The 24,202-nt window shown below is 43.3% G+C and overlaps 1 protein-coding gene across 1 annotated transcript in view; it reads left to right on the top strand.

Moving 5' to 3' along the window:
• Positions 1-17,227, top strand: part of PGBD1 (piggyBac transposable element derived 1) — a 54,239-nt gene extending 37,012 nt beyond the window's left edge. Inside the window, exons 10-16 of the mRNA XM_059075421.2 lie at positions 1,741-1,811; positions 3,884-4,293; positions 5,868-6,024; positions 9,802-9,890; positions 11,408-11,534; positions 12,167-12,263; positions 15,363-17,227. Coding sequence (XP_058931404.2) covers positions 1,741-1,811; positions 3,884-4,293; positions 5,868-6,024; positions 9,802-9,890; positions 11,408-11,534; positions 12,167-12,263; positions 15,363-16,920 — 2,509 coding nt within the window. The 3' untranslated portion in view covers positions 16,921-17,227. The remainder of the gene's footprint in view (positions 1-1,740; positions 1,812-3,883; positions 4,294-5,867; positions 6,025-9,801; positions 9,891-11,407; positions 11,535-12,166; positions 12,264-15,362) is intronic.
• Positions 17,228-24,202: the final 6,975 nt, after the last annotated feature.

The following is a 24,202-nucleotide window of genomic DNA, read 5'->3' as shown; positions in this document are numbered from 1 at the left end:
TAACGTGTTTTCCTTATTTATTCCTGAAAATTATAGAAACATTGAACAAAGGGCAAATGTTATAACAGATCTTGATTGGGGTTTTGCTTGCAATGTAAGACATCCTAGACACCCTAAAAGGCAGTTAAAAATCTTTTCAGAGAGCAGAAGTCCAGGAAGACTAACTGTATTGCAGCAGTATCTTCTACTGATCAGCCATATCTGTCTGGGTCTAATTTTTTTTTAATTAATTAATTAATTTTTGGCTGTGTTGGTCTTCGTTGCTGCGCGCGGGCTGTCTCTAGTTGTGGCGAGCGGGGGCTGCTCTTCGTTGCCCTTGCGGTACGCATTGCAGTGGCTTTTCTGGTTGCGGAGCACAGGCTCTAGGCACATGGGTTTCAGTAGTTGTGGCATGTGGGCTCAGTAGTTGTGGCTCACAGGCTCTAGAGCGCAGGTTCAGCAGTTGTGGAGCACTGGCTTAGTTGCTCCGCGGCATGTGGGATCTTCAGGGTCCCCTGCATTGGCAGGCAGATTCTTAACCACTGCACCACCAGGGAAGTCCCTGGGTCTGCTTTTTAAAGAGTAGTTTTACTGTCAAAATTGGAAGTCTTTTCACATGTTAATTGGTTGGTAAATAACATGTTAATTCCGATTTTGAACCGCCATGTTCACCTTGGCTGAATTATTCTATTAGATTCTCCTTTTACTCTTAAACAGCAGTGCCCTTAAAAATTAAATAAGGGAGCTGTATATCAAAATTTAAATGCACATGCCCTTTGACAAATTTCAGTGTGTAGTATTTACCCTAGAAATATACTCATAAAACCATGTGAAGATATTCAGTGGTGTTCTCTACTTAACAAAGAAAAAATATAGTAGGAATAGTTAAGTAAATTAACCCGAACAATGGAATACTAATTAGCTCTTAAAAGATAAAGTGGTATGGAAAGATCTCCAAGCTTTCTTAACTGAAAAAGATAAGGTGCAAAATTATATTGTGATGCCAGAGGTGGTTTAAAGTACATACTTATTAAACAGATATTTGATGAGTGCTACTGTGTGGCTGTTAGCGTCCTGGGAAGATATACACAAAATATTAACAGTGGTTAACTCTGGGGAGTGGGATACTTTTCATTTTATAGTTTCTATGCACCTTGTGTTTTAATTGTACATATATCATCTGTATATTTGTTTTTAAAATTTGTGCTGCTTGCTGTATTGTAATCTTTATTCATCTGTTCCCCCAGCAGCCTGTGAGGACTCTAAAGACAAACTCAGTTTTGTCTTCATCATCTAGTTGGTTTTTAATTGAAATGATTGCAAAAATGAGGGGCAGGCTGGGAACATCCTCATGGCCTGGTGGGGACTCAGCAACAGCAGGGCGGGCGGTGGCTGCGGGGGGTCCGCCAGGCGCACCAGTGAGACGCGCGGCTGCATTCCTAGAGAGGCATGGAGCTGGCCGGGCTGAGGTTCGGCTGCCCGCGCGGCGGGAGGGGAAATCTGCCCCCGAGTCCCGACGGCAGGAAGCGGCACACGCCCGGGCCCTGCGGGGACAGGCGGCTGGCTCCTCCCGACTGTGGAGAGCCGGGCCTCCGCCCTCCGGTGGGGCTATAAACTGGGTCGGCCACGGCTTCGTTGTGCATGTTCCTTGAACTTTTGGTCCGTTAACCAGCAATTAGACACTCACCGAGTGCCCGCTATATGCCAAGCGCTAGGAGCTGGGGGGCAATCGTAGTAAGATGCGTTCTGGGCCCGTCGCAGGTCCCGGCTACCGACATCCCAGTACATCTACGTGCCTCCGGCAAGACGTCCGCCAGTATTCGTTGTACCAGGTAAGCCCGGGCTCGCTGAGGACATGCAAAGATAAACCCCTGTCCTCAAGGGGCAGGGGTGGTGGTGGTGGTGGTGATGCGGGGTGTGATCTGTAATGCGGGTTGGAGAAGGAAATGGGTTGGTGAGGCAGGTTTGGGCTCACTTTTCCATAGGAACACCCTCCACCTGAGTGGCTCAGAAGACTGTACATTAGGTTTGGGGGTGGCATTTGCATGGGGCCTTGGGAATATACCGTTAGAACACTGGTCGTGGCCATAAAGTACAAGATTGGTGGAACAAATCTGAGTATCAGCTGGCAGTGTTACGAGGCATTTGGGAAGACGATGGCTTTCTTGGAGGTAGGGTCTATGTCTTTTATTATGGGGTAAGTGTTATGCTTGGAAAATGACGTGCTCGATAAATGTTTATCAAGTGACAAACACACAAGTCAAACTCAGTTAAGATCAGATCCTGGGAAGTTTGAATTTCGTTCAACTAGGAGCAGTTGAAACCCGCTTTTTGATGGGACAGGTGTGTCGAATATGTTTCAAATTGTGCTTTAGGAAATATCAATCCAGTGATGGTGGAGTGTGTGGTGCGGCAGGAATACCACACAGAAAATTATTGTAATAGTGAATGTAAATCTTAAAGCAGGAGTAAAAATGAAGGAATGGCTGCAAGAGGCGTTGTGGATGAAGAATTGACTGGACTTAGGGTGATTATATATAATATATGTAAGCTGGTTTTGAGCCTGAATGCGTGGAAGGTGGTGGTGATGCCAATAGAAACTGAAAAATACAGAGTGAGTGCAGCTTTGAGGGGACTCTGATTTCAGTTTGGGATGTGTTGAAATTACAGTGCAGGAAAGGCCCAAGATGTGAGTTTGGAATATGAAAGGCAAGTCAGAGCCAGACAGAGATTTAAGTATTCTTAGAATAGAGACATACTGAATTTTGATTAATTGAGATCACAAAAGGAACAAGTGAGAAGACAGAAGTTGAAGTATTTCCACTATTTGTTATCTATTGTTACATAAAAAAATAAAGCCCCAAACTTAGTGGCTTAAAACAACCTCAGCTTATTCTTAGGATTCTATGGATTGACTGGGCAGTATTACTGGAGTTACTCATGTGGCTGCTGGTCAGTCAGCTGGGGACTAGGCCCAGTTGGGCTCCAGCTCCGGCTCTGTGGTTCTCTTCCACGTGACCTCTGCATGGTTAGCTTGGGCTTTCTCACGGCATGGAAGTCTCATGGCTGTGTGTCTGGCACTACAAGAGCATTTCTTCTTACACTGTCATCTCTGCCATATTCTATTAGTTAAAACAAGTCACAGGTTAGCACAGACTCAAGGGAAGGAAAAGTAGACTCCACCTCATGAGAAAAGTGACAAAATCTCATCATAACAGGTTTTTGGGGATGGAGGCTTTGGAAACAGTCTACCTCACCTACATTAAGGTGTAGTATTCTGTGAGAAAAATGTAAAGATAGATGAACTTTAAGAGTATATTAATCTGTCCATAAAGGCAGCCGTCTGGCTCCTCCATGGATCAAATTATCCCCTATAAGCTGCTCAAGCATTCTTATTGTTAGCCCTTCTTCCCTGGTATCCCTTACCTTACATCCCTTACCTCTGGGCTCAACTCCCTTAGGATTCAAGGTAGACTTCTGATTAATTTCACTGATAATATTGGCAAGCAGGCCCAGTTTTTGAGCATCATGTAGAGTGGGGACAAAAATATAAGTATGTTACATAGAGTTGTTGTTTTGTTTTGTTTTTTTGCGGTACACAGGGCTCACACTGTTGTGGCCTCTCCCGTTGCGGAGCACAGGCTCCGGACACACAGGCTCAGCAGCCGTGGCTCACGGGCCCAGCCGCTTCGCGGCATGTGGGATCTTCCCGGACCGGGGCACGAACCCGTGTCCCCTACATCGGCAGGCGGACTCTCAACCACTGCGCCACCAGGAAAGCCCGTTACATAGAGTTTTGAAGCTCTTATAATTTTTATGTTACTGATCAATTCTCATGCTTCAGATATACATTTGGAAAAACATTTCTGGAGCATAGACGTCAACTAAGTGAACCTTTTTCTAGCCTTTAAGGTCAACATGGATGAAGCTTCACCAGGCCCCGCTCCTGAGAATGGAGACAGCCTTGTGAAAGTGAAGGAGGAAGATCCCACATGGGAGCAGATGTGCAGCTCACAGGAGAGCAGCTCCCACACTCTGGAGCTTTGCCGCCTGCGCTTCCGGCAGTTCTGCTACCAGGAGGTAACCGGGCCCCGGGAGGCTCTGGCCCAGCTCCAAGAACTTTGCCATCAATGGCTGCAGCCGGAGACCCACACCAAGGAGCAGATCCTGGAGCTGCTGGTGCTGGAGCAGTTCCTGACCATCCTGCCCCAGGAGCTCCAGGCCTGGGTGCAGGCGTATCCTCTGGAGAGTGGGGAGGATGCAGTGACAGTGCTGGAGAAACTAGAGAAAGACACAGGAGACTCAGGACAGCAGGTGGGAAGAGAATGTGCGTGGTGGCCTGGGAGAAGTAATGGCGAACATTTGTCTGTTAAGCTTTAACTTTTTACTTTGAAGTAATTTACAACTTATAGAAGTTTTGGGAGAGTAGTACAGAGAACTACTGTGTACTCTTCACCCAGATTCACCAGTTGTTAACATTTGTTACACGATGTGCCCCTCTCGTGTGCGAGCACGTGCTCCCTCTCTCACTCTGTATACGTACGTATATGTGTGTACACATACACACACACACACAGGCTCACACATTTTTTTTCTTGAACCATTTGAGATTGGAGTTAGTTGGCGATACCATACCCCTTTATCTCTAAACACTTCAGTGTGTATTTCTGAAGAAGAAAGATATTCTCTTGTATAACCAGAATACATACTATCAAGTTTTGGGAAATTAAAATTTTTATGATACTCTCATCTCAACAGTAGTCCTTGTTTAGATACATCCATGATAGCCCAGTAGTAGTCTTTATGACAATTTTGCCCCAATCCAGGTTAGAGTCCAGCATCACACATTACATTTAGTTGCCGTCTCTTCAGTCTTCTTAGATCTGGAAAGGTTGTTCAGTCTTCCTTTGTCATAACAATGACATTTTTGAAGAGTACAGACCAGTTATTTTTGGAATGCCCCTCAATTTGGGTTTGCCTTGTATTTTCTCATAAGACCCACGTTGTGCATTTTGGCTGGAATACCACAGAAGTGACATCGTGCTCTCCTCAGTGCATCACATCAGGAGGCACATGGTGATGGATTGTCCCATTACTGATGAGGTTAAGGTGGTATCTGTCAGATTTCTGTACTATAAAGTTACCATTTTCTCCTTTGTAATTAATAAGAAATTTGTGGGAGACATTTTGAGACAGTGTACATATCCTATTTCTCATTGAACTTCCACCCCCTAGTTAAGCATCCATCTGGGTTTTTGTTTTGTTTTTCTAGGCAGGGATCTTTGCCTGTCTTGTGTCTCTTCTTTGCCACTATATCCCCAGCACGTAGAACAGAGTCTGGCTTTTAGTAGGCATTCAGTCCATATTTGCCAAATCAGTGAATGTCTCTGTCTTGCTACTCTGTCTTACTTGCTGCTGCTTAAGGATTAAATGGAGCTTGTCTGGTGTTCCCTTGAGGATATCCCTAACTGCTGTTCTGTCCAGTTCCCACCAGGATGCCTTTTCTTTTCTTTTTTTTTTGGTGGTATGCGGGCCTCTCACTGCTGTGACCTCTCCCATTGCGGAGCACAGGCTCCGGACGCACGGGCCCAGCGGCCATGGCTTATGGGCCCAGCCACTCCGCGGCATGTGGGATCTTCCCGGACCGGGACACAAACCCGTGTCCCCTGCATCCGCAGGCGGATTCTCAACCACTGCGCCACCAGGGAAGGCCTTCTTTTCTTTTTTAACATCTTTATTGGAGTGTAATTGCTTTTCAGTGTTGTGTTAGTTGCTGCTGTATAACAAAGTGAATCAGCTATATGTATACATATATCCCCATATCTCCTCCCTCTTGCGTCTCCCTCCCACCCCAGGATGCCTTTACAAAGTGAACCTTTTGTCCCCAGGTTTCTGTCTACACTCAGGGACAGGACATGCACCTACCAGTGACACAATATCAAGGAACATCTTTGGAGTGTCAGAGGCCCCAGCTACTGCCTGGGGTAACCACCTTGAAGTGTGAACCCCCAGAGCCCCACCAAGAGGTCGCCCAAGAAGTGAGTGGTGAGTGCCGGAGGGTGAGTTTAGTAAAGACACTGGGAGCAGGCCGCTGGCAGGTGCATGGCCTTCTAAGTAAAAGCTTGTTTATCTGTGGGGTGGTTTTTGTTTTTGTTTTTGTTTTTGTTGTTAGCCCTATACCTAAGCAAACTTTTAAAAACATTTGGAATTGTAATATGTTAGAAGTCTAAGATCTTCTCATCCAACACCCTTAATAGTTAGGAAAACCAAAGCTCAGAGTTTAAGTGACTTGACCGGGGTCAACAGAGGCAGAGTTAAGTCATGTGACCTTCTGACCAAGATTCTCTCTTTACTATATATATCTCTACTCCACATTTCTAAATATTTACTGGGTAGCTTTCCATAAATTTATCTTTTTCCCATGGTAACATTTTCTTCAGTAGCCTCCCTGCCTCTAATCTTTTAGTAATTTACATACAGCTTTAGGTTTAAACAGTTTCTCTCCTTCCTGCACTTGGAGTGTACCCTCCTGTGTGCACAGCTCTCTCACTTTCCGTATCCATCCCAGCTACTGGTTATATTTCAGCTGTGTGCAGTAAGATAGGCCATGCAAAGAAGGCAAAGTCTGCGGCCTCCAGTTTGCAGATGGCTTGAGAACACACAGAAGTATACAGATCGTTCAAAACGGAGAACTCAGAACTCTGTAGTGCAATGTTTTTTAACCTTTGTGGTGAGGGATGCTATCATTTTCCCCCAGAATTTACTGAAAAGGATTAACTCTCTTCCTTAGAAAAGGCGTACAAAATGACGCACACAACTTCATGATTTACCACATTGGTTTACAGTCACCACATTGGTGATCTGTGAATATTGATATTTTGATATTAAGTGCAGAAGAAATGGTTCATATAATAAATTATATGAGAACAGTCAAGGGAGATAAAAGAAAATGTATGAGGCTCAGATTACTTGTGATATTTACCCATTGGAGCATAAATAGAATTTGATATTTCCCTACTTACTTGACTGATGGTTCTGTCTTATTTCTTTGGTTATTAAAAACCACCATGACATGAAGCCCAAATGTTTTACGTGAAGAAGTTTAGAGGTGGTAGGGAGCCTTACGGCCCTGGGGTTGGGAAAGCTTTCCTGGAGGCATGAGCCTGCATTGAGCCTTGATAGATGAGGATTTGCAGTGGAGGAGGCATGGGTGAGCATTCCCATCTACCTGTGAGATGATGAACATGCATCTGCCGAAATCAGTTTCTTCTCATTTTGACTGTGGAGGGGGAGGGGGTAATGAAGAATGGAGGTACTTGTCAGAATGGTGATGGTAATTGACAGAAAGATAACAGCAGTCATAGGATATAAGATTCTTCCGTGTGAGCATGAGCTGGCTCACAGAACTGGACTCCAGCAGCATCTACTGGGCGGAGGGGGGTCTTCTTCGGTTCTCTAGGTCCTCGTGCGATGCTCCACTGCTGTGGCGTGTGTAATCAGGATGCTCTGTGGTCTTTTAGGAAGCACACCCTGTCATTCTCAAGGGCTTTTTATACTCTCTCAGGCCCTTCCAAATATTCTGGAGACTCTGGCTAAGGGCCTCCCTGCCTAATAGTCATAACCCAAGCACATTTCTCCAGGATACCTGCGACCAAATGAACTGAAGATCAGTTTCCCAGGCTACCTGCATTCCCTCCTCTCCTGCTAGTATTTTCAATGGGGTAATAAGTCAACCAGCGTGACAGGAGGGTGGGGTTTGTTTAGGGGAAAGAGTGGGTGGGGGGAATGGGAAGGTCAGTTGGGGCCATTTTAAGTGGTTTAAATTCAAACCAGGAGGTTTGGACTTTATCATTAAAAAGTTGGGTACCATTGAAGCCTTTTTTTAAAATCAAAAATATGATTTACAGTGAGTGTTATTTGTGTGTATATAGTATTTCATTCTCACCTGTCATGGAACACTAGATTTAAAATGAAAACTATTGAGTACTTTATTTTTGCCAGTCTCTTAATGCTCAAATGTGATTGATTCTTAGGGTCAGACACATTGTTAAATTTTCGATATGTTGATGGAGAAGTAGAAAAGACCTTGAGATCATTTTATTCATTGCAACTTAAGCCCATTTTCTCTTGTTCTGTCTTTGGCAGAGATATAGAGTAACAGATCAGTGTGGTATTTGTAGTGAGCTTTAATATGTTTGAAAACATTCCTCCGCCTTCTTCCCAGGCTTAACCCTAATGCTTTTCCACCTCAGGAGGATTATAAGAGGCAAACAGAGTCTGATCTGACCTTTGCTTTCTCAAATTTCCCATTGTGTTGATCTCTTTCCTCACTGCATTATACCCTTGCCCCCTTCCATTCTCTCTTGCCATCCTGCCCCTCCTCAGCTTAGCCCTTTCTCTGACAGCAGACCTGCTTTACACTGTGCTTTTTAAGCTGTTGGCTGTTTGGCATATATGCATTGTGGGGAGGTAAGGTAGTAACAGTGAATCAGGGGCAAGGCTATTTTATTTTCCTAGCAAGGCTTATTTGCTCTAGATATGAAACAACAGCAACAAAAAGATTCCACAGTGATCCACTGTGTCTGGAGCAAGGAAAAGTGTACTATGTTCTATGTTATATTTTGGGTTATAATTATCCCCTGTGCTCTTCATTTAGTAATTTTGGGCTCCTTATATTGTTGCCATCTTGAAAAACAGTGATACATTACCTTGTGTGGGGTCTTACAATTTACAGAGGGCTTTTACAGAGAGTTTTTATGTTACCTCAATCTTCATTAACCTTGTAAAGTAGACTGTGTTCTCCCCATTGTACAGATAAGGAATTGGAAAGAATCTTTTTTTTTTTTTTTGCGGTACCCGGGCCTCTCACTGTTGTGGCCTCTCCCGTTGCGGAGCACAGGCTCCGGATGCGCAGGCTCAGCGGCCATGGCTCATGGGCCCAGCCGCTCCGTGGTATGTGGGATCTTCCCAGACCGGGGCACGAACCCGTGTCCCCTGCATCAGCAGGTGGACTTTCAACCACTGCACCACCAGGGAAGCCCCGAAAGAATCTTTTTAAGTAACAGTGCAGTGCCTGGCACCTTGCAATCATTATGACTGTCTGAATTATTGTTACAGTTTCCAGTGTGGCAGATTCTCAAAAGTTCTCCTAGCTCATGGTTAGCATCCCTTCTATGTATGTATATATGACTATTTTTGTGTGTGTGTGACTTTTTTTTACTGATGTACAGTTGATTTACAATGTTGTGTTAGTTTCAGGTGTACTTGTATGACTTAATTTTTTTAGAGCAGTTTTATGTTAAGCAAAATTAGAAGAAAGGTACAGAGATTTCTCATCTACCCCCTGCCTCCCCCCATACATTGCCTCCCCCATTATCAACTCTATTTTTTGTATCTTCATTTTCTCTTTTCCTCTTCCTCTTATCTGCTTTCCTTTTTCCCCTTTGCCTTCTCTCTATGTTCTCCACTTCTTTTCTTCTTTGATCTCTGGTTAATGTTTCCTTTATCACCAAGTTCTGCCTTCCCTCTCCTTATTTTCATCAATGATTTCTAATTTTTCTCTATGAATGTGAAAGTGCATCACTGTAGAGCACCTCATGAGTTCATAAACACCACTTATTTTGTGGGTAGGGACCCTAAAGGTTTAGAATTTTAGAATTCTGACAGAATGAAAGCAGATATGATGTTCTACCATAAGATCTGTGTCTTAGTTCCTGGATGTTTAACAAACATAAGAAGATTTGGGGTCTGGGTCCCCCACAAAGGGCTCTCTCCTAAAAGCCATTGTGTCTCATTCAGAACTCTTTTCTCCTCCTTCCACAGGGCTTGCTCCCCAGGGACCAGCCCCTCCCCAGGAAGAGAATCCCAGAGGCCAGGCAGCAGTACCAGGTTTTAACTCAGCCAGGTCCCAGGTGAGCATGGTGCCCGGGCTATGCGAACCTCAGTAGCAGCCCTCCTTCCCTCGACCACCTATCCCTTGCCCTTCTCTTGGCTGACATTGCTCACCCTGGGAGGCTTTCAGGTGGCGCAGTCCCTCTGCCTTCACCTTGTCACAGAATATCGCAGACCAGTTATGCCTCATCCAGGGAGCTCACATAGAGCACATGCAGTGGCCTCACTCCATACCGTATGTAGGCGGCACATCCAAATCTCACGTTATGAGAATAAGGGGCAGAGTTGGGCCCTTGGTTTCAGAAAGTGCCTCTACTCATTTGATGCTCAGTGACTGATGTCTTATCTTTTGAGGGGGTCTCTGGTTTCTCTCCCCAGTCTGAGAAGCAGTACTCTTCCTCACGTTACTTTATAGTCCCAGTGTTCTGCACATACCCAATTAATATTTGGTGATGATAATGGAAATTCTATGTATCCACGGCAAAACTTCACATCTTCTTCACAAAATAGACTCTTGGTTTTTTTCCCCCCTTATTCTCTTAGTGGTCCAATCATTTTCCTAGTCCTTTAGTTAAAAAATATTTAAGTCTCCTATTTAAGTCCTCTGCTGCTGAGTCAGTTTCCTCAAAAACAGGGTCTTCATGGAGTCCTTTCCTCACTCTGTGGCTTTTAATTCATTCTTAATCCTATCAGACCCACTGCTTCCTGTTCTTAACAAATACTTCACCTTCCTGAAAAGAAATGTATAGCAAGTAAAACTTACCTATATGTGTATTTAAATCAATATAATTATCTAAAATGCTATATAATGGAGAAACAAAAAGCAATTTATTTTTTTAAAAAGTATTTCAAAAATGCAAACGTTTGGACATGATCACACCAAGAAATAACAAAGTAGTTAAACGTTTGCACTGATGTGTAATCATTAGGTTTGAATTCAGGAGGAATAAGAAGATCAAAAGGCTAGGAAAATGAAAGGGCAGAGATGTGGGTGGACAGTAGAATGAAACTAGCATTGAGTCGAATAATGACAGACCAGCCAGAGAAAGAGAAAAATAACATTAATTGAAGTAGAGCTAAGATGAAGTTATGGCTTGTATTGTATCCCGAAAAGATATATTGAAGTCCTAACCCCAGGTACCTATGACTGTGATCTGATTTGGAAATAGATTCTTTGTAGACGTAATCAAGTTAAGATGAGGTCCTATTGGAGGAGGGTGGGCCCAGCATCCAATGGTCGATGTCCTTATAAGAAGGCCATGTGAAGACAGGGAGACACACAGGGAGAAGGCCATGTGATGGCAGAGGCAGAGACTGGAGTGATGCATCTACCAGCCAAGGAACACTCAGGACTGCAGACAACCCCCAGAAGCTGAGAGAGAGGCAGGACAGTCATCCCTCAGACCTTCAGAGAGAGCAGGGCCCTGCTGGTTGGCTTGGTACGACTGGTCTGCAGTGTGGTATTCAACACCCTTCACACCTGGACCCCTTATCCTTACCACAGTGAAGACTAAGAGGCCATTTTTTGCCTTTTTAGACATCAGTGAAGAGTGAGGAAGCAGCAGCCCAGGCCCTTGTCCCAGAGGATTGGCCACATCTGAGTCTGGCCCAGAGGAACCTCTATGGAAACTCAGCTCAGGAGGTTACAAACATCAGTCTGATGGGTAAGGACAGGCCTCTGGCTGGTCCCCAGCTGTGCTCATCTTTCCCATAATTAACCCTGACTCGGCCCTTGTGAACCCACATTTCCTACATGCCCTCACCATTCCTTCCCCTTCTTCTGGCCTCTGCTTCCACACTTCTCTCAGCCCCTGCCATTTTGAATCCCTCCCAATCCCCTTATCTTCTTCTGTTGCTAATCACTACTGATTCTTGCTGTTATCTTCTCCGATCATGATTCCCTCAACATCTCCTCCTCTGCTCCCTTTTTTCTTCCCTTTTCAAGGGTCCCATATAATTTGTCATTTTCAGACATCCCTTAATATCTGAAAGTTCCACAAACACCTCTACCTGATCCCTTCTTTACCTCAGAGGAAGTTCTCTTCACTCTCTGTGAACACTACTGTCTATGTATAATTTTCTTTAAATATGTTTTGCCCTGTTAGATACTCTCCCCTGCAAATTGACCTTTCTTATTATCTTCCCATACTCTGCCACATTTTTAGGACTGTTGTGACTGCACTCCTGGTATACCTGTTGATTCTTTGTTTTAATTTGGAACATCCTATTCCTTACCCTAGAGATTGTTTTTTCTAGATTCAGGCAACAAATGACATTTAAATTATTAACATTTTAGCTGAAGAAGTTGTAACTAAAGATGGATTGTTTAACACAAAGCAAGAAACTTCTGAAGAAATGGAACAAGGTGCTGAAGTCTCAGGAATACCCAACAGGTGAGTGTCCATGGTCCTAAGTAGAACAAATCCTACAGATGTAAGAAGAAATTGAAATGAAACCGGAGAAACCAGTTGGTAAAAGCCTGCTTCCCTGGAATAATACAGAAAGAGTAACACTCACTTCTGTGATCATAGGAGGTCCCACGCCAAGGAGGTGACCTGTCAGTATATCAAAATTATACAAAACTTTCAGTTGGTACATAGTTGCCTCCAAGAATCCTCTGACTTAGTTCACCTTGCCTGATCACTCTTCCCCTAGCTCCCTTATGTCGTGGGGCTACGGATACTGAAGCCAGAAAGAGAAGAAGATAGAGAAGCAGAGGATTTAGACAAGAGAATGAGGGCTGCAGGTAAGGTTTGTTGCCATGATGGTTAAGAAAGAAATATCATCAGACCTGGAAGAGGACTTAGGGAAGACAGGTAGGGTATCTTCAACCTCCATTAGGAGAATCCTGAGCAAGAATTAAAAGGAGAGTAGCTGATGACGAAGGACAAATTAAAGATAGTTGTGGGTGCTTAATGAGTGTTGGTTGTGGAATGAATGTCTAGCATAGGTGCTTCTAACCAGAAAGAGAGGGACCCTAACCAGAAAGAGAGGGACCGGGTCATGAGCAAAGGCTGGGTTCTGGGAGACCATTAACTCCTTGGAGACATGAGAAAAGAAGAAAAAGGAAACAGCGTGCAACAATTACACTGAAGAGTAGGGCAGGGGATGAGGATTCTCCGTATTGAAATTTGTTCATGTTAGGGAAACAGGGAGCTAAATCTCAGTTAAAAGAGAAATGTCTTGAAGCCTAAGAAGAGAAGTAAGATCTTTCATAAAGCTGGTGAAGTCTGAGCCAAGCTACACTAAAGTAAGGGAAAGAACACTGACTTAGCCCAGTTATAACTGGAGAATAGGAACCTGCTGTTGTGTCTGTCAGGTACATTTACATCAGGTAAGTGAAACCATCACTCACAGTGCCTCTGAGAATCAAGATACCTTACTGTTTCTCGTGACAAGAAGTCTGAAGGAATAGGATGTTCTAGGTTTGGTGCTCCATCATGATGTCAAAGACTGAGTGTACCCCGCCCCCGCGCCCCCAGCAACATCCCCACTCATTCAGCAAGCATTTTACCACTCATATTCAGTCATGTATAATACAGAGACCCTACCTTCAGTAAGTCACATGAGGGTACAGCAGATGAGAAAACACAGAACACAGTGCAGTATGATGACGTGCCCTGTACCTATGATAGAGCATATGCAGGAGAGGACCCAACATAGATCTGGATACTGGAGAAGACCTCCCAGAAGAGGTAACATTTGAAACAAGCCCTGATGAGTAAGCAGGAATTTACCAGCTAAGGAGGAGGTGGATCAGAGAGAGGCAGAGAAAGAACATGCAAATGCCTAGAGAGGATAGGAGAAGAGTCACAGGAGCCACAGAAGATCATTTTATTAATTTATTTACTTATTTAGCTGCGCTGGGTCTTAGCTGCGGCATGCAGGATCTTTTAGTTACGGCACGTGGGATCTAGTTCCCTGACCAGGGATCGAACCCGGGTCCCCTGCATTGGGACCACAGAGTCTTAACCGCTGGACCACTAGGGATGTCCCAGAGGATCATTTTAAAGAGCAAGTTTCTGCTTGAAAAATTCTGGGTCCTCTTTGGAATAAGAAAAGAAGTCATGTTTGGAGATAGACTGGTAGATTTGAGAAGAGTGATGAAACACCTGTTGTGGGGAACAGGGAAGAAAGGAACGAGAGGACATGAGAAGGATTTCTGGGCAGTGTTGAGTAACTAGCTGAGTTTTGGAGACCATCATATTTAGCAGTGTCAGTGTACCTCGCTGTTTGATTTCTCTGGCACTACTCACTCCTGAGTGAGGAACAGAGAAGACTAAGGATGGGGTTGATCTGGTGCTGAATTTTGCTGGTCCACCACTACAGAAGGACAGTGGGGCAGGGCGATTGATGATCCTGGCAAGAGAAGGACTAAGGTGATGACGGCTCACGAGGTCTAGACAGAATAGGAAGGGAGGTAAAAGCAGGAGGAAACGGAGGAGTCAGAGTGAGATGGAAGAACAGGTGTTGTGGGACAAGAGTGTGAGGAGGCTAGAGTGAAAGAAATTGGCTACAGAGTGAGCTCTTGGAGTTCAGGTTTCACCAGTGGAAAGTTCAGTGTAGTGACAGGATTCAAGGAGGGCCCCTGAAGTTGAAGATGTCAGGGACCTCTAAGATGGATCTACTGAATGGATCATACATGTAGACATTAAAGACACCCAGGATGATAAATGCTCTAAGCAAACAAATATATATCGTGTAAATTATATTACAACATACTCTTTTCACTGCTTTTTCCTCCCTTATGTCTTCTTAAATTGGTCTAATTTAAAATATACCAACAGGACATTTGTAAATGAAATGCACATTTTTAGAATTAAAAAGTTTGTGTAAAATAATACTTTCCATCTTAGTAACTTTAGCCTAGTTCCTTGAAAACTGCATAAAAATCAGTCCAAGGGCAATAAGTTTGAGTTTCTCTTTTGTTTCTCCCCAGAAACAGTGCATCCACCGATGAATGCAGAACTAGGGGAGGCTAAATTGTTCCATGTTCAGAAATTCTGTGAGAGGTGAGGGGGCTCAGTAAATAACAACCCACTTCCTTGTCCAAATTCAGAACCAATTGATAGAGACACAGGAGTAAAACAGATGATTCCGGAAACCTCTGCTTTATGACTGACAGAAGCTAGACTGATAAAGCCGCTCAGAGGCAGAGCTAAGTGGCCTCATAGTGACAGCAGACCCTCCCCCCGCATAGGCCTTCCTGATCCATCTTGGGGGAAAAAGGAACAAGGAATGTCTGCAACTGGCTTCTAAAGAGGACAGCCCAGTTCTCTCCCATATTCAACGATTAGTTAAGTCATGAGGAGTGAGTGGGAAGTGGGAAGAGGCCAGAAATGTTCAGTCTGGCCAAAGCCATCCCCATGGAAATATGAGGAGTGAGAAGGAAGTATTCCCCACAAAAGAATCCTTAGGCATCAGTGGATTTATCCTGTATCAGTGAATGAGACTGAGAATTTGTATAGCATACGTTCTTTTTTCTTTCCCAGAGACTGTGTACCCCAGGCCCCTTGTAGTACCCCTGTTCCTGCTGAAAGGACAGTTGCACATTTGAACACTCTGAAGGACCGTCACCCTGCTGACTTGTGGGCTCGGATGCACATCTCATCCCTGGAATATGCTGCAGGAGACATTACCCGCAAAGGGAGAAAAAAAGACAAAGCTCGAGTGAGTGAACTGCTCCAAGGCCTCGCGTTTTCTGGTGATTCAGATGTGGAAGAGGATGACGAGCCTGAGACTCAGCCTGCTCCAAAAAGACCAAAGGTGTCAAGCATCCCAGAGAAGAGCTGGACCAAAAGAGACATTAAACCCAACTTTCCAAGCTGGTCAGCACTGGATTCTGGACTTTTGAATCTCAAGAGTGAAAAGTTGAACCCAGTGGAGCTCTTTGAGTTATTTTTTGATGATGAAACATTCAACTTGATTGTCAGTGAAACCAATAATTATGCTTCTCAGAAAAATGTCAACTTGGAAGTCACAGTTCAAGAAATGAGGTGTGTGCTTGGTGTCCTGCTTTTGAGTGGCCTTGTGAGGCGTCCCAGAAGGGGCATGTATTGGGAAATGTCTGATGCCGATCAGAACCTGGTTAGAGATTCAATCAGAAGGGACAGATTTGAATTGATTTTCTCATACCTGCATTTTGCAGATAATAGCCACCTAGATCAAAATGATAAGTTTACAAAATTGAGGCCTCTCATAAAGCAAATGAATAAAAATTTTCTCCTGTATGCTCCCCTTGAAGAATACTATTGTTTTGATAAGACAATGTGTGAGTGCTTTGATAGTGACCAATTCCTGAATGGGAAACCTATTAGAATTGGCTATAAAGTCTGGTGTGGTACAACCACACAGGGTTATCTGGTTTGGTTTGAGCCCTATCAAGAGGAGTCAACTGTGATGGCAGGTAAGGATCTTGATCTTGGTTTAGGTGGAAATCTAGTGATGAATTTTGCTGATGTTCTTTTAGAGAGAGGTCAATATCCCTATCACCTGTGTTTTGATAGCTTCTTTACAAGTGTCAAATTGATGTCAGCCTTGAAGAAGAAAGGGGTGAGGGCAACAGGAACAATTCGTGAGAACAGGACTGAAAAATGTCCCCTGATGAGTGCAGAACATATGAAAAAAATGAAGAAGGGGTATTTCGATTTCCGAGTAGAAGAAAATGATGAGATAATTTTGTGTCATTGGCATGGCAATGGTATTATCAGTCTGTGCTCCAACGCTGTTGGCATAGAGCCAGTCAATGAGATATGTTGTTTTGCCGATGACAAGGAGATCCCTCAGATAAGTCAACCTTCCATAGTGAAACTGTATGATGAATGCAGGGAAGGTGTAGCTAAAATGGAACAGATCATTTCCAAATATAGAGTGAGAATAAGAGGCAAGAAATGGTACTCAGTTTTGGTGAGCTACATGATTGATGTAGCCATGAGCAATGCATGGCACCTGCACAGAGCCTGTAACCCAGGTGCCTCTCTAGAACTCGGGGATTTTCGGAGAGATGTTGCCCATTTCTACTTGGCGCATAATGCAAATATGTCAGATTAAGGCAGGTAAAACAAATACAATGCAGACATTAGTAAGAAAAATCACAACTACACATCAGATTGTACCCAAAGCAAACCTGATGTATGTATACAATGAAATTATTAATTAAATGACTAATATTTCTTTTTAAAAATCTATGTAGAGTTTTAAAAACTTGTAACAATGTTAAAAACGATCTGTAAAAATGTTGAAATCTATTGGTATCTTTTTCTAGGTCTAATTTGGTATCAAACGTGGGAAATATTTTATTAGTTGAATTGGATTAATTTGTGCATTTAAAGAATGAAATCCTGCCTCCTTTTCTTTTTTTCCTGGTAGTTTTCTCTGGGGAATGCCATTTTTTTTTCTTTTTTTGGCTGCGTTGGGTCTTCGTTGCTGTGTGGGGGCTTTCTCTAGTTGCGGTGAGTGGGAGCTACTCTTCATTATGGTGCATGGGCTTCTCATTGCAGTGGCTTCTCTTGTTGCAGAGCACAGGCTCTAGGTACACGGGCTTCAGTAGTTGTGGCACATGGGCTCAGTAGTTGTGGCTTGCGGGCTCTAGAGCACAGGCTCAGTCGTTATGGCACATGGGCTTAGCTGCTCCACAACATGTGGGATCTTCCCAGACCAGGGCTCGAACCTGTGTCCCCTGCATTGGAAGGTGGATTCTTAACCACTGCACCACCAGGGAAGCCCCAGAGAATGCCATTTTAAAATGCAGGCAGAACTTAATACAATCCCCATCAAATTACCATTAACATTTTTCACAGAACTAGAATAAATAAACCTAAAATTTATATGGAATCATAAAAGACCCAGAATTGCCAAAGCAATGCTGAGGAAAAATAACAAAGCTAGAGGCATAACCCTTCCAGACTTCAGACAATACTGCAAAGCTAACAGTAATCAAAACAGTGATAGGGCTTCCCTGGTGGCACAGAGGTTGAGAGTCTGCCTGCCAATTTAGGTGACACGGGTTCGTGCCCCAGTCTAGGAAGATCCCACATGCCATGCAGCGGCTAGGCCCATGAGCCAGGGCCGCTGAGCCTGCGTGTCCGGAGCCTGTGCTCTGCAATGGGAGAGGCCACAGCAGTGAGAGGCCCGCATACTGCAAAAAAACCCCCCCAAAACAGTGTCATACTGGCGCAAAAACAGACACGTGGATCAATGAAAAAGAACAGAGAGCCCAGAAATAAACCTACACCTACAGTCAGTTAATCTTCGACAAAGGAGGCAAGAATATACAATGGAGAAAAGATACTCTCCAGCAAGTGGTGTTGGGAAAAGTTGGACAACTGCATGTAAATCAACAAAGTTAGAACACACCCTTACACCATACACAAAAATAAAATGGCTTAAAGACTTAAATATAAGGCATGACACCATAAAACTTCTAGAAGAGGACCTAGGCAGAACATTCTCTGACATAAATCGTAACCATGTTTTCTTAGGTCAGTTTCCCAAGGCAATAGAAATAAAAGCAAAAATAAACAAATGGGACCTAATCAAACTTACAAGCTTTTGCACAGCAAAGGGAACAATAAGGCAAAAAGACAACTTATGGACAGGGAGAAAATATTTGCAAATGATGCAACTGACAAGGCCTTAGTTTCCAAAATAGACAAACAGCTCATACAAATCAATAACAACAAAAAACCCAATCAAAAAAGACCTAAATAGACATTTCTCCAAAGACGACATACAGATGGCCAAAAGGCACATGAAAAGATGCTCAACGTTGCTATTAGAGAAATGCAAATCAAAACTACAATGAGTTATCACTTCACACCAGTCAGAATGGCCATCATTAAAATGTCTACAAATAACAAATGTTGGAGAGGATGTGGGGAAAAGGGAGCCCTCCTGCACTGTTGGTGGGAATGTAAATTGGTGCAGCCACTGTGGAGAACAGTATGGAGATTCCTTTAAAAACTAAAAATAGAGTTGCCATATGATCTAGCAATCCCACTCCTGGGCATATATCTGGAGAAAAAACTAATTCAAAAAGATACATGCACACCAGTATTCATAGCAGCACTATTTATAATAGCCAAGACACGGAAGCAACCTAAATGTCTATTGACAGATGAATGGGTGAAGAAGATGTGGTACATATATACAATGAAATACTACTCAGCCATAAAAAAAGAATGAAATAATGCCATTTACAGCAACATGGATGGACCTAGAGATTATCATACTAAGTGAAGTAAGTCACACAGAAAAAGGCAAATATGATATCACTTATAAGTGGAATCTAAAATAGGATACAAATGAACTTATTTACAGAACAGAAACAAACACATAGAAAACTTATGGTTACCAAAGGGGAGAGGGTGGGGGAGGGGTAAATTAGGAGTTTGGGATTAGCAGATACACACTACCATATATAAAGTATGTAAACAACAAGGTCCTACTGTATAGCACAGGGAAGTATATTCAATATCTTGTAATAATCTATATGGAAAATTAAAATAACCATAGAATGGCACTGAATCCATAGTTGAAAATCAAAACAGAGCCCATGATGTTAGGATGATCTAAACAAAATGTAGGTGTCAGAGGCTGAAGACCTGAGCATTGGTGTAACTGCATCCGATTGTGTGTAGGCAGGAATGCTGAAGAAGGAGAGTTCTGTAAAGGGAAAACCGTGGGTGAAGCAGTCTCTTTGAATATTGAAATGAAAGGTGTGTCCTATTGTGACTGTGGACGTTGGCAGTAGAAGCCAAAAGAGTTGAGAAAACTGAGGCAATATGGAGCAAATCAGGGTAACAATAGAATCATTATGAGAAGAAAGAGAAGGATAGCAGTAAAGTTGACGTAAAGCCCATGTTGAAAACTACTAAGGAGATTAAATGAGTCCAGTATTCAAGTCATAAGTATAGATAATCAAAGGAGAAATATTTGAAAAAAGTGGATGATGTGAACTCTTTCGTGTTGAAGTCTCGTATCGATGAATTAGTCTAGTGGGTAAAGAGAAGATGGACCCCACCTCATTTCTGTGGGTCTTACCTTGCATTCCTTTCACGCCCGAACATTTACTGTTCCAATTCTGGCTGAATGGCAGGTAGTCAGGCTTGAATTCTTTCAACAGGTGTGAAATTGTGCACATGCTGAGGTGCAAGTGTAAGCCATGCATAACAGTAACAGATTCACTTACTTCACACTCAGATGCTCAAATATGTTCATTATTTCCTTTAATTAATCTGATATTCCTTGTGAAATACCAATACATCACTAAGGTGGGTTAGTTTCTGCTTTCAAGCAATGGAATGTCTGGTATCTATAAATACCCACTTACAAGAGTATTAATAGAATGCAGGTTTAAATTCAATTATAAATGAATAGTACAGATACTGATTGCTAATGTGGGCAGGAATTATTTACAGAATAAACTCTTATTTCACTTTCTTTTCTATTTTGATCTTTAGAGCCCTCTGGCCATCCCCTACTTGGCAGTTATCAAAGGCTGCACTTAATATCTCCCCCTTCTAAATGTGTTCTTCTCTTCTCTAGGGTTCCATAATTAAATAAATGACTTCAATACCTGGCCCCCAGGTAACGTAGATGTCATCTGTGATCCCTTCCTTCTACCAGCCACCTCTAATCTCTCTTGAATCTGTTGTACGTCTCCACCCCCTGCCATTGCTATCATTTAGATCACAGTTCTGTGATGTTGCCTGGCTGCCCACCACAGCCTCCCTCCACGCCCCCCCCATTCCCTTCTCCAAATCACATCCACAGTGAGAGTTCTAAAGAGCAAGTCAGCACTGGCCATGCAGAACGCAGAGACAGTATCTTATAAGGCAGCATAAATAATATTTATAAAGCAGCATAAATGTGGGTCTTGGCATCAGAAAGTCTTTGAATTCCAACTGTATGACCTTGGGCAGATTACCTCTCTGAGCCTGGCTTACACTCTCACCATGACCCTCAATGCCACCCCACAGTTGAGAAGAAACAGTGAGCCCAAGGGATATGGTGAGTGACTCTAGTCCTAAGACTAGAGAACTGGCCCAGGTGCTCTATACACACCAGTACCTGCTCAGGAAGTGATGGAGAAATAAGCTAGAAGGAACCTGGTTCCCTAAAGGCTGGAATAGAGCCCTGGAAATTGCCTCCCTCCAAAATTTACATGTGAGGACATAAACATATCTTGGTGAAGTCACTGCTACTGGGAGGAGGGAGGGGTTGGGGCTTTGTTACTTCCAGATCTCCCAGAGATGGCTCAGAGCCAAGGCCCAAGGAAATCCTGGTAGCAGAAGTGCTATCTGCAGATTTCCTTGTGTAAAGGACTCTTTCCTAGCAGGCTAGATTCCTGATTCTATGTGAAGCTCTTTTTCTCCACCTTGATTCGTGTAGCCTTTTTTTGTTCTGGAGGGAACTGGCATGGCCACAACTGGGACTTGTCTTGCTTCTCCAGATAGTCCAGATAAATTAGTAGCAGGTTCATTCTGCCTGGAGCCTGGGATTCAGGAGGACTCCAATTTAGCATCTTGTCTTCAGAGGTAGTCCTATTTTTTTAATGACATATATGTGTGTGTGTATACACACATAACTGTGCACACATATTAATATGGATTAATTAATCCATATTAATTAAGGGGTTAATATACAGACTATAAAGAATTTCTGCCAATCAATAAGGAAAAGTTAAAAAGCCCAAAAAGAAGCTGGACAAAGGATATGAATAAGGAATTCACAAAGGAAGAAATGCAAATGGCCAATAAGCATATAAAAAGATCATAATTCTATTAGTATTTGGAGATTAATAATAAAAACAAGACACCATTACACACCTAAGAGATTGGCAACTATTTAAAAGTTTGATTAATATTGGCAAGGATATGGGATATGGGATGTAAACTGGCAAAGCCAATCTGGAGCTACTTTAGTATCTATTAAAATTTTAAATGCATAAATGATGTGATATTTTATCATCCCACTGTCCTTGATAACTAGAATTCTTGACATGGGAGAAGTGTGGTAGGCGGGCTGTAAGATGTCCTCCAATGATCACAGTTCCCAGTATTCAAAGCTTTATATAATCCCTCACCCCCTTTAAATAGCTTGCTTCTAACCAATACAATACAGTAATATTGAGGGGATGTAACCTCTGTGAATAGGCTAAAAATTTTTTTTTTAAAAACTGTGATTTTTGCTTGATAGCTGATGCTCTCCTCTGGGGATTTAGATGAAGCAAGCAATCATGTTTTAAACAAAATGAAATGACAACTTATGGACTGGGAGAAAAATATTTGCAAATGATGTGACCGATAAGGGCTTAATTTCCAAAATATACAAACAGCTCATACAACTGAATAACACAACCACAACAAAAACCCAAACAACCCAATCAAAAACTGGGCCAAAGATCTGAATAGACATATCTCCAAAGAAGACAGATAGCCAAAGGGCACATGAAAAAATGCTCATCATCGCTAATTACCAGAGAAATGCAAATCGAAACTACAATGAGGTACCACCTCACACCAGTCAGAATGGCCATCATTAAAAAGTCTACAAATAACAAATGCTGGAGAGGGTGTGGAGAAAAGGGAACCCTCCTACACTGTTAATGGGAATGTAAATTGGAGCAGCCACTATGGAAAACAGTAGGGAGGTTCCTCAAAAAACTAGAGTTGCCATATGATCCAGCAATCCCACTCCTGGGCATATATCCAAACAAAACTATAATTCAAAAAGATACATGTACCTCTATGTTCATAGTAGCACTACTTACAAGAGCCAAAACATGGAAACAACTTAAATGTCCATTGACAGATGAATGGAAAAAGAAGATGTGGTGTGTATATATATATATATATATATATATACACACACACACACACACACACACACACACACACACACACACACACAGTGGAATATTACTGAGCCATAAAAATGAAATAATGCCATTTGCAGCAACGTGGACCTAGAAATTATCATACTAAGTGTAGTAAGTCAGAAAGAAAAAGACAAATACCATATGATATCACTTATATATGGAATCTAAACTACAACACAGGGGCTTCCCTGGTGGCGCAGTGGTTGAGAGTTCGCCTGCCGATGCAGGGGACATGGGTTTGTGCCCCAGTCCGGGAAGATCCCACATGCCGCGGAGCGGCTGGGCCCGTGAGCCATGGTCGCTGAGCCTGCACGTCTGGAGCCTGTGCTCCACAATGGGAGAGGCCACAACAGTGAGAGGCCCGCGTACCACACACACACACACACACACACACACACACACATAAATAAATAAATAAATAAAATAAAATAAAATACAACACAAACGAACGTATTGACAAAACAGAAACAGACTCACAGATATACAGAACAGACTTGTGGTTGTGGGAGGAGGGATGGAGGGAAGGATTGGGAGTTTGGGATAAGCAGATGCAGACTATTATGTGTAGAAAAGATAAACAACAATGTCCTCAAAACTCTGCAACTCAGTCATGGGGAAAACCTAATCTTGATTGGGAGACAAGATGGCAGAGTAGAAGGACGTGAGCTCACCTCTTCTTACATAAACACCAAAATTACAACTAACTGCTGAACAACCATCAACAAAAAAATGCTGGAACCTACAAAAAAGATACCCTACATCCAGAGATAAAGAAGAAGCCACAACAAGACAGTAGGAGGGGTACAATCATGATAAAATCAAGTCCCATGCATGCCGGGTAGGCGACCCACAAACTGGAAACTAATTATACCACAGAAGTTCTCCTATAGGAGTGAAACCTCAGGCTCCCCAGCCTGGGGGTCTGGCAATGGGAGGAGGAGCCCCCAAAGAATCTGGCTTTGAAGGCCAGTGGGGTTTGATCACAGGAATTCCACAGGACTGGGGGAAACAGAAAGTCCACTCTTAGAGGGCACACACGGGGTCTTGTGTGCACCAGGATCCAGGGGAAAAAGCAGTGACCTCATAAAAGACTGGGCCAGACTTAACCTGCTAGTATTGGAAGGTCTCCTGCAGAGGCAGGGGGTAACTGTGGCTCACTGCAGGGACAGGGACACTGGTGGCAGTAGTTCTAGGGAGTACTCATTGGTATGAGCCCACCTGGAGGGCACCATCTTCTCACCAAGACATGGCCCCACCCAACAGCCTGTAGGCTCCAGTGATGGGATGCCTCAGGCCAGACAACGAACAGGGTGAGAACACAGGCCCACCCATCAGCAGAAGGGCTGCTTAAAGTCTTCCTGAGCACACAGCTTCCTGATAAACACACTCCCTGACAGCGCCCTGCCCACCAGAGATACAAGACCCAGCTCCACACACCAGTGGGCAGGAACC

Source organism: Kogia breviceps, chromosome 10 (assembly GCF_026419965.1).
Source record: "Kogia breviceps isolate mKogBre1 chromosome 10, mKogBre1 haplotype 1, whole genome shotgun sequence".
NCBI lineage: Eukaryota > Metazoa > Chordata > Mammalia > Artiodactyla > Physeteridae > Kogia > Kogia breviceps.
The sequence above is the reverse complement of the archived record's forward strand: the minus strand, read 5'-3'. Positions and strand labels throughout refer to the sequence as shown.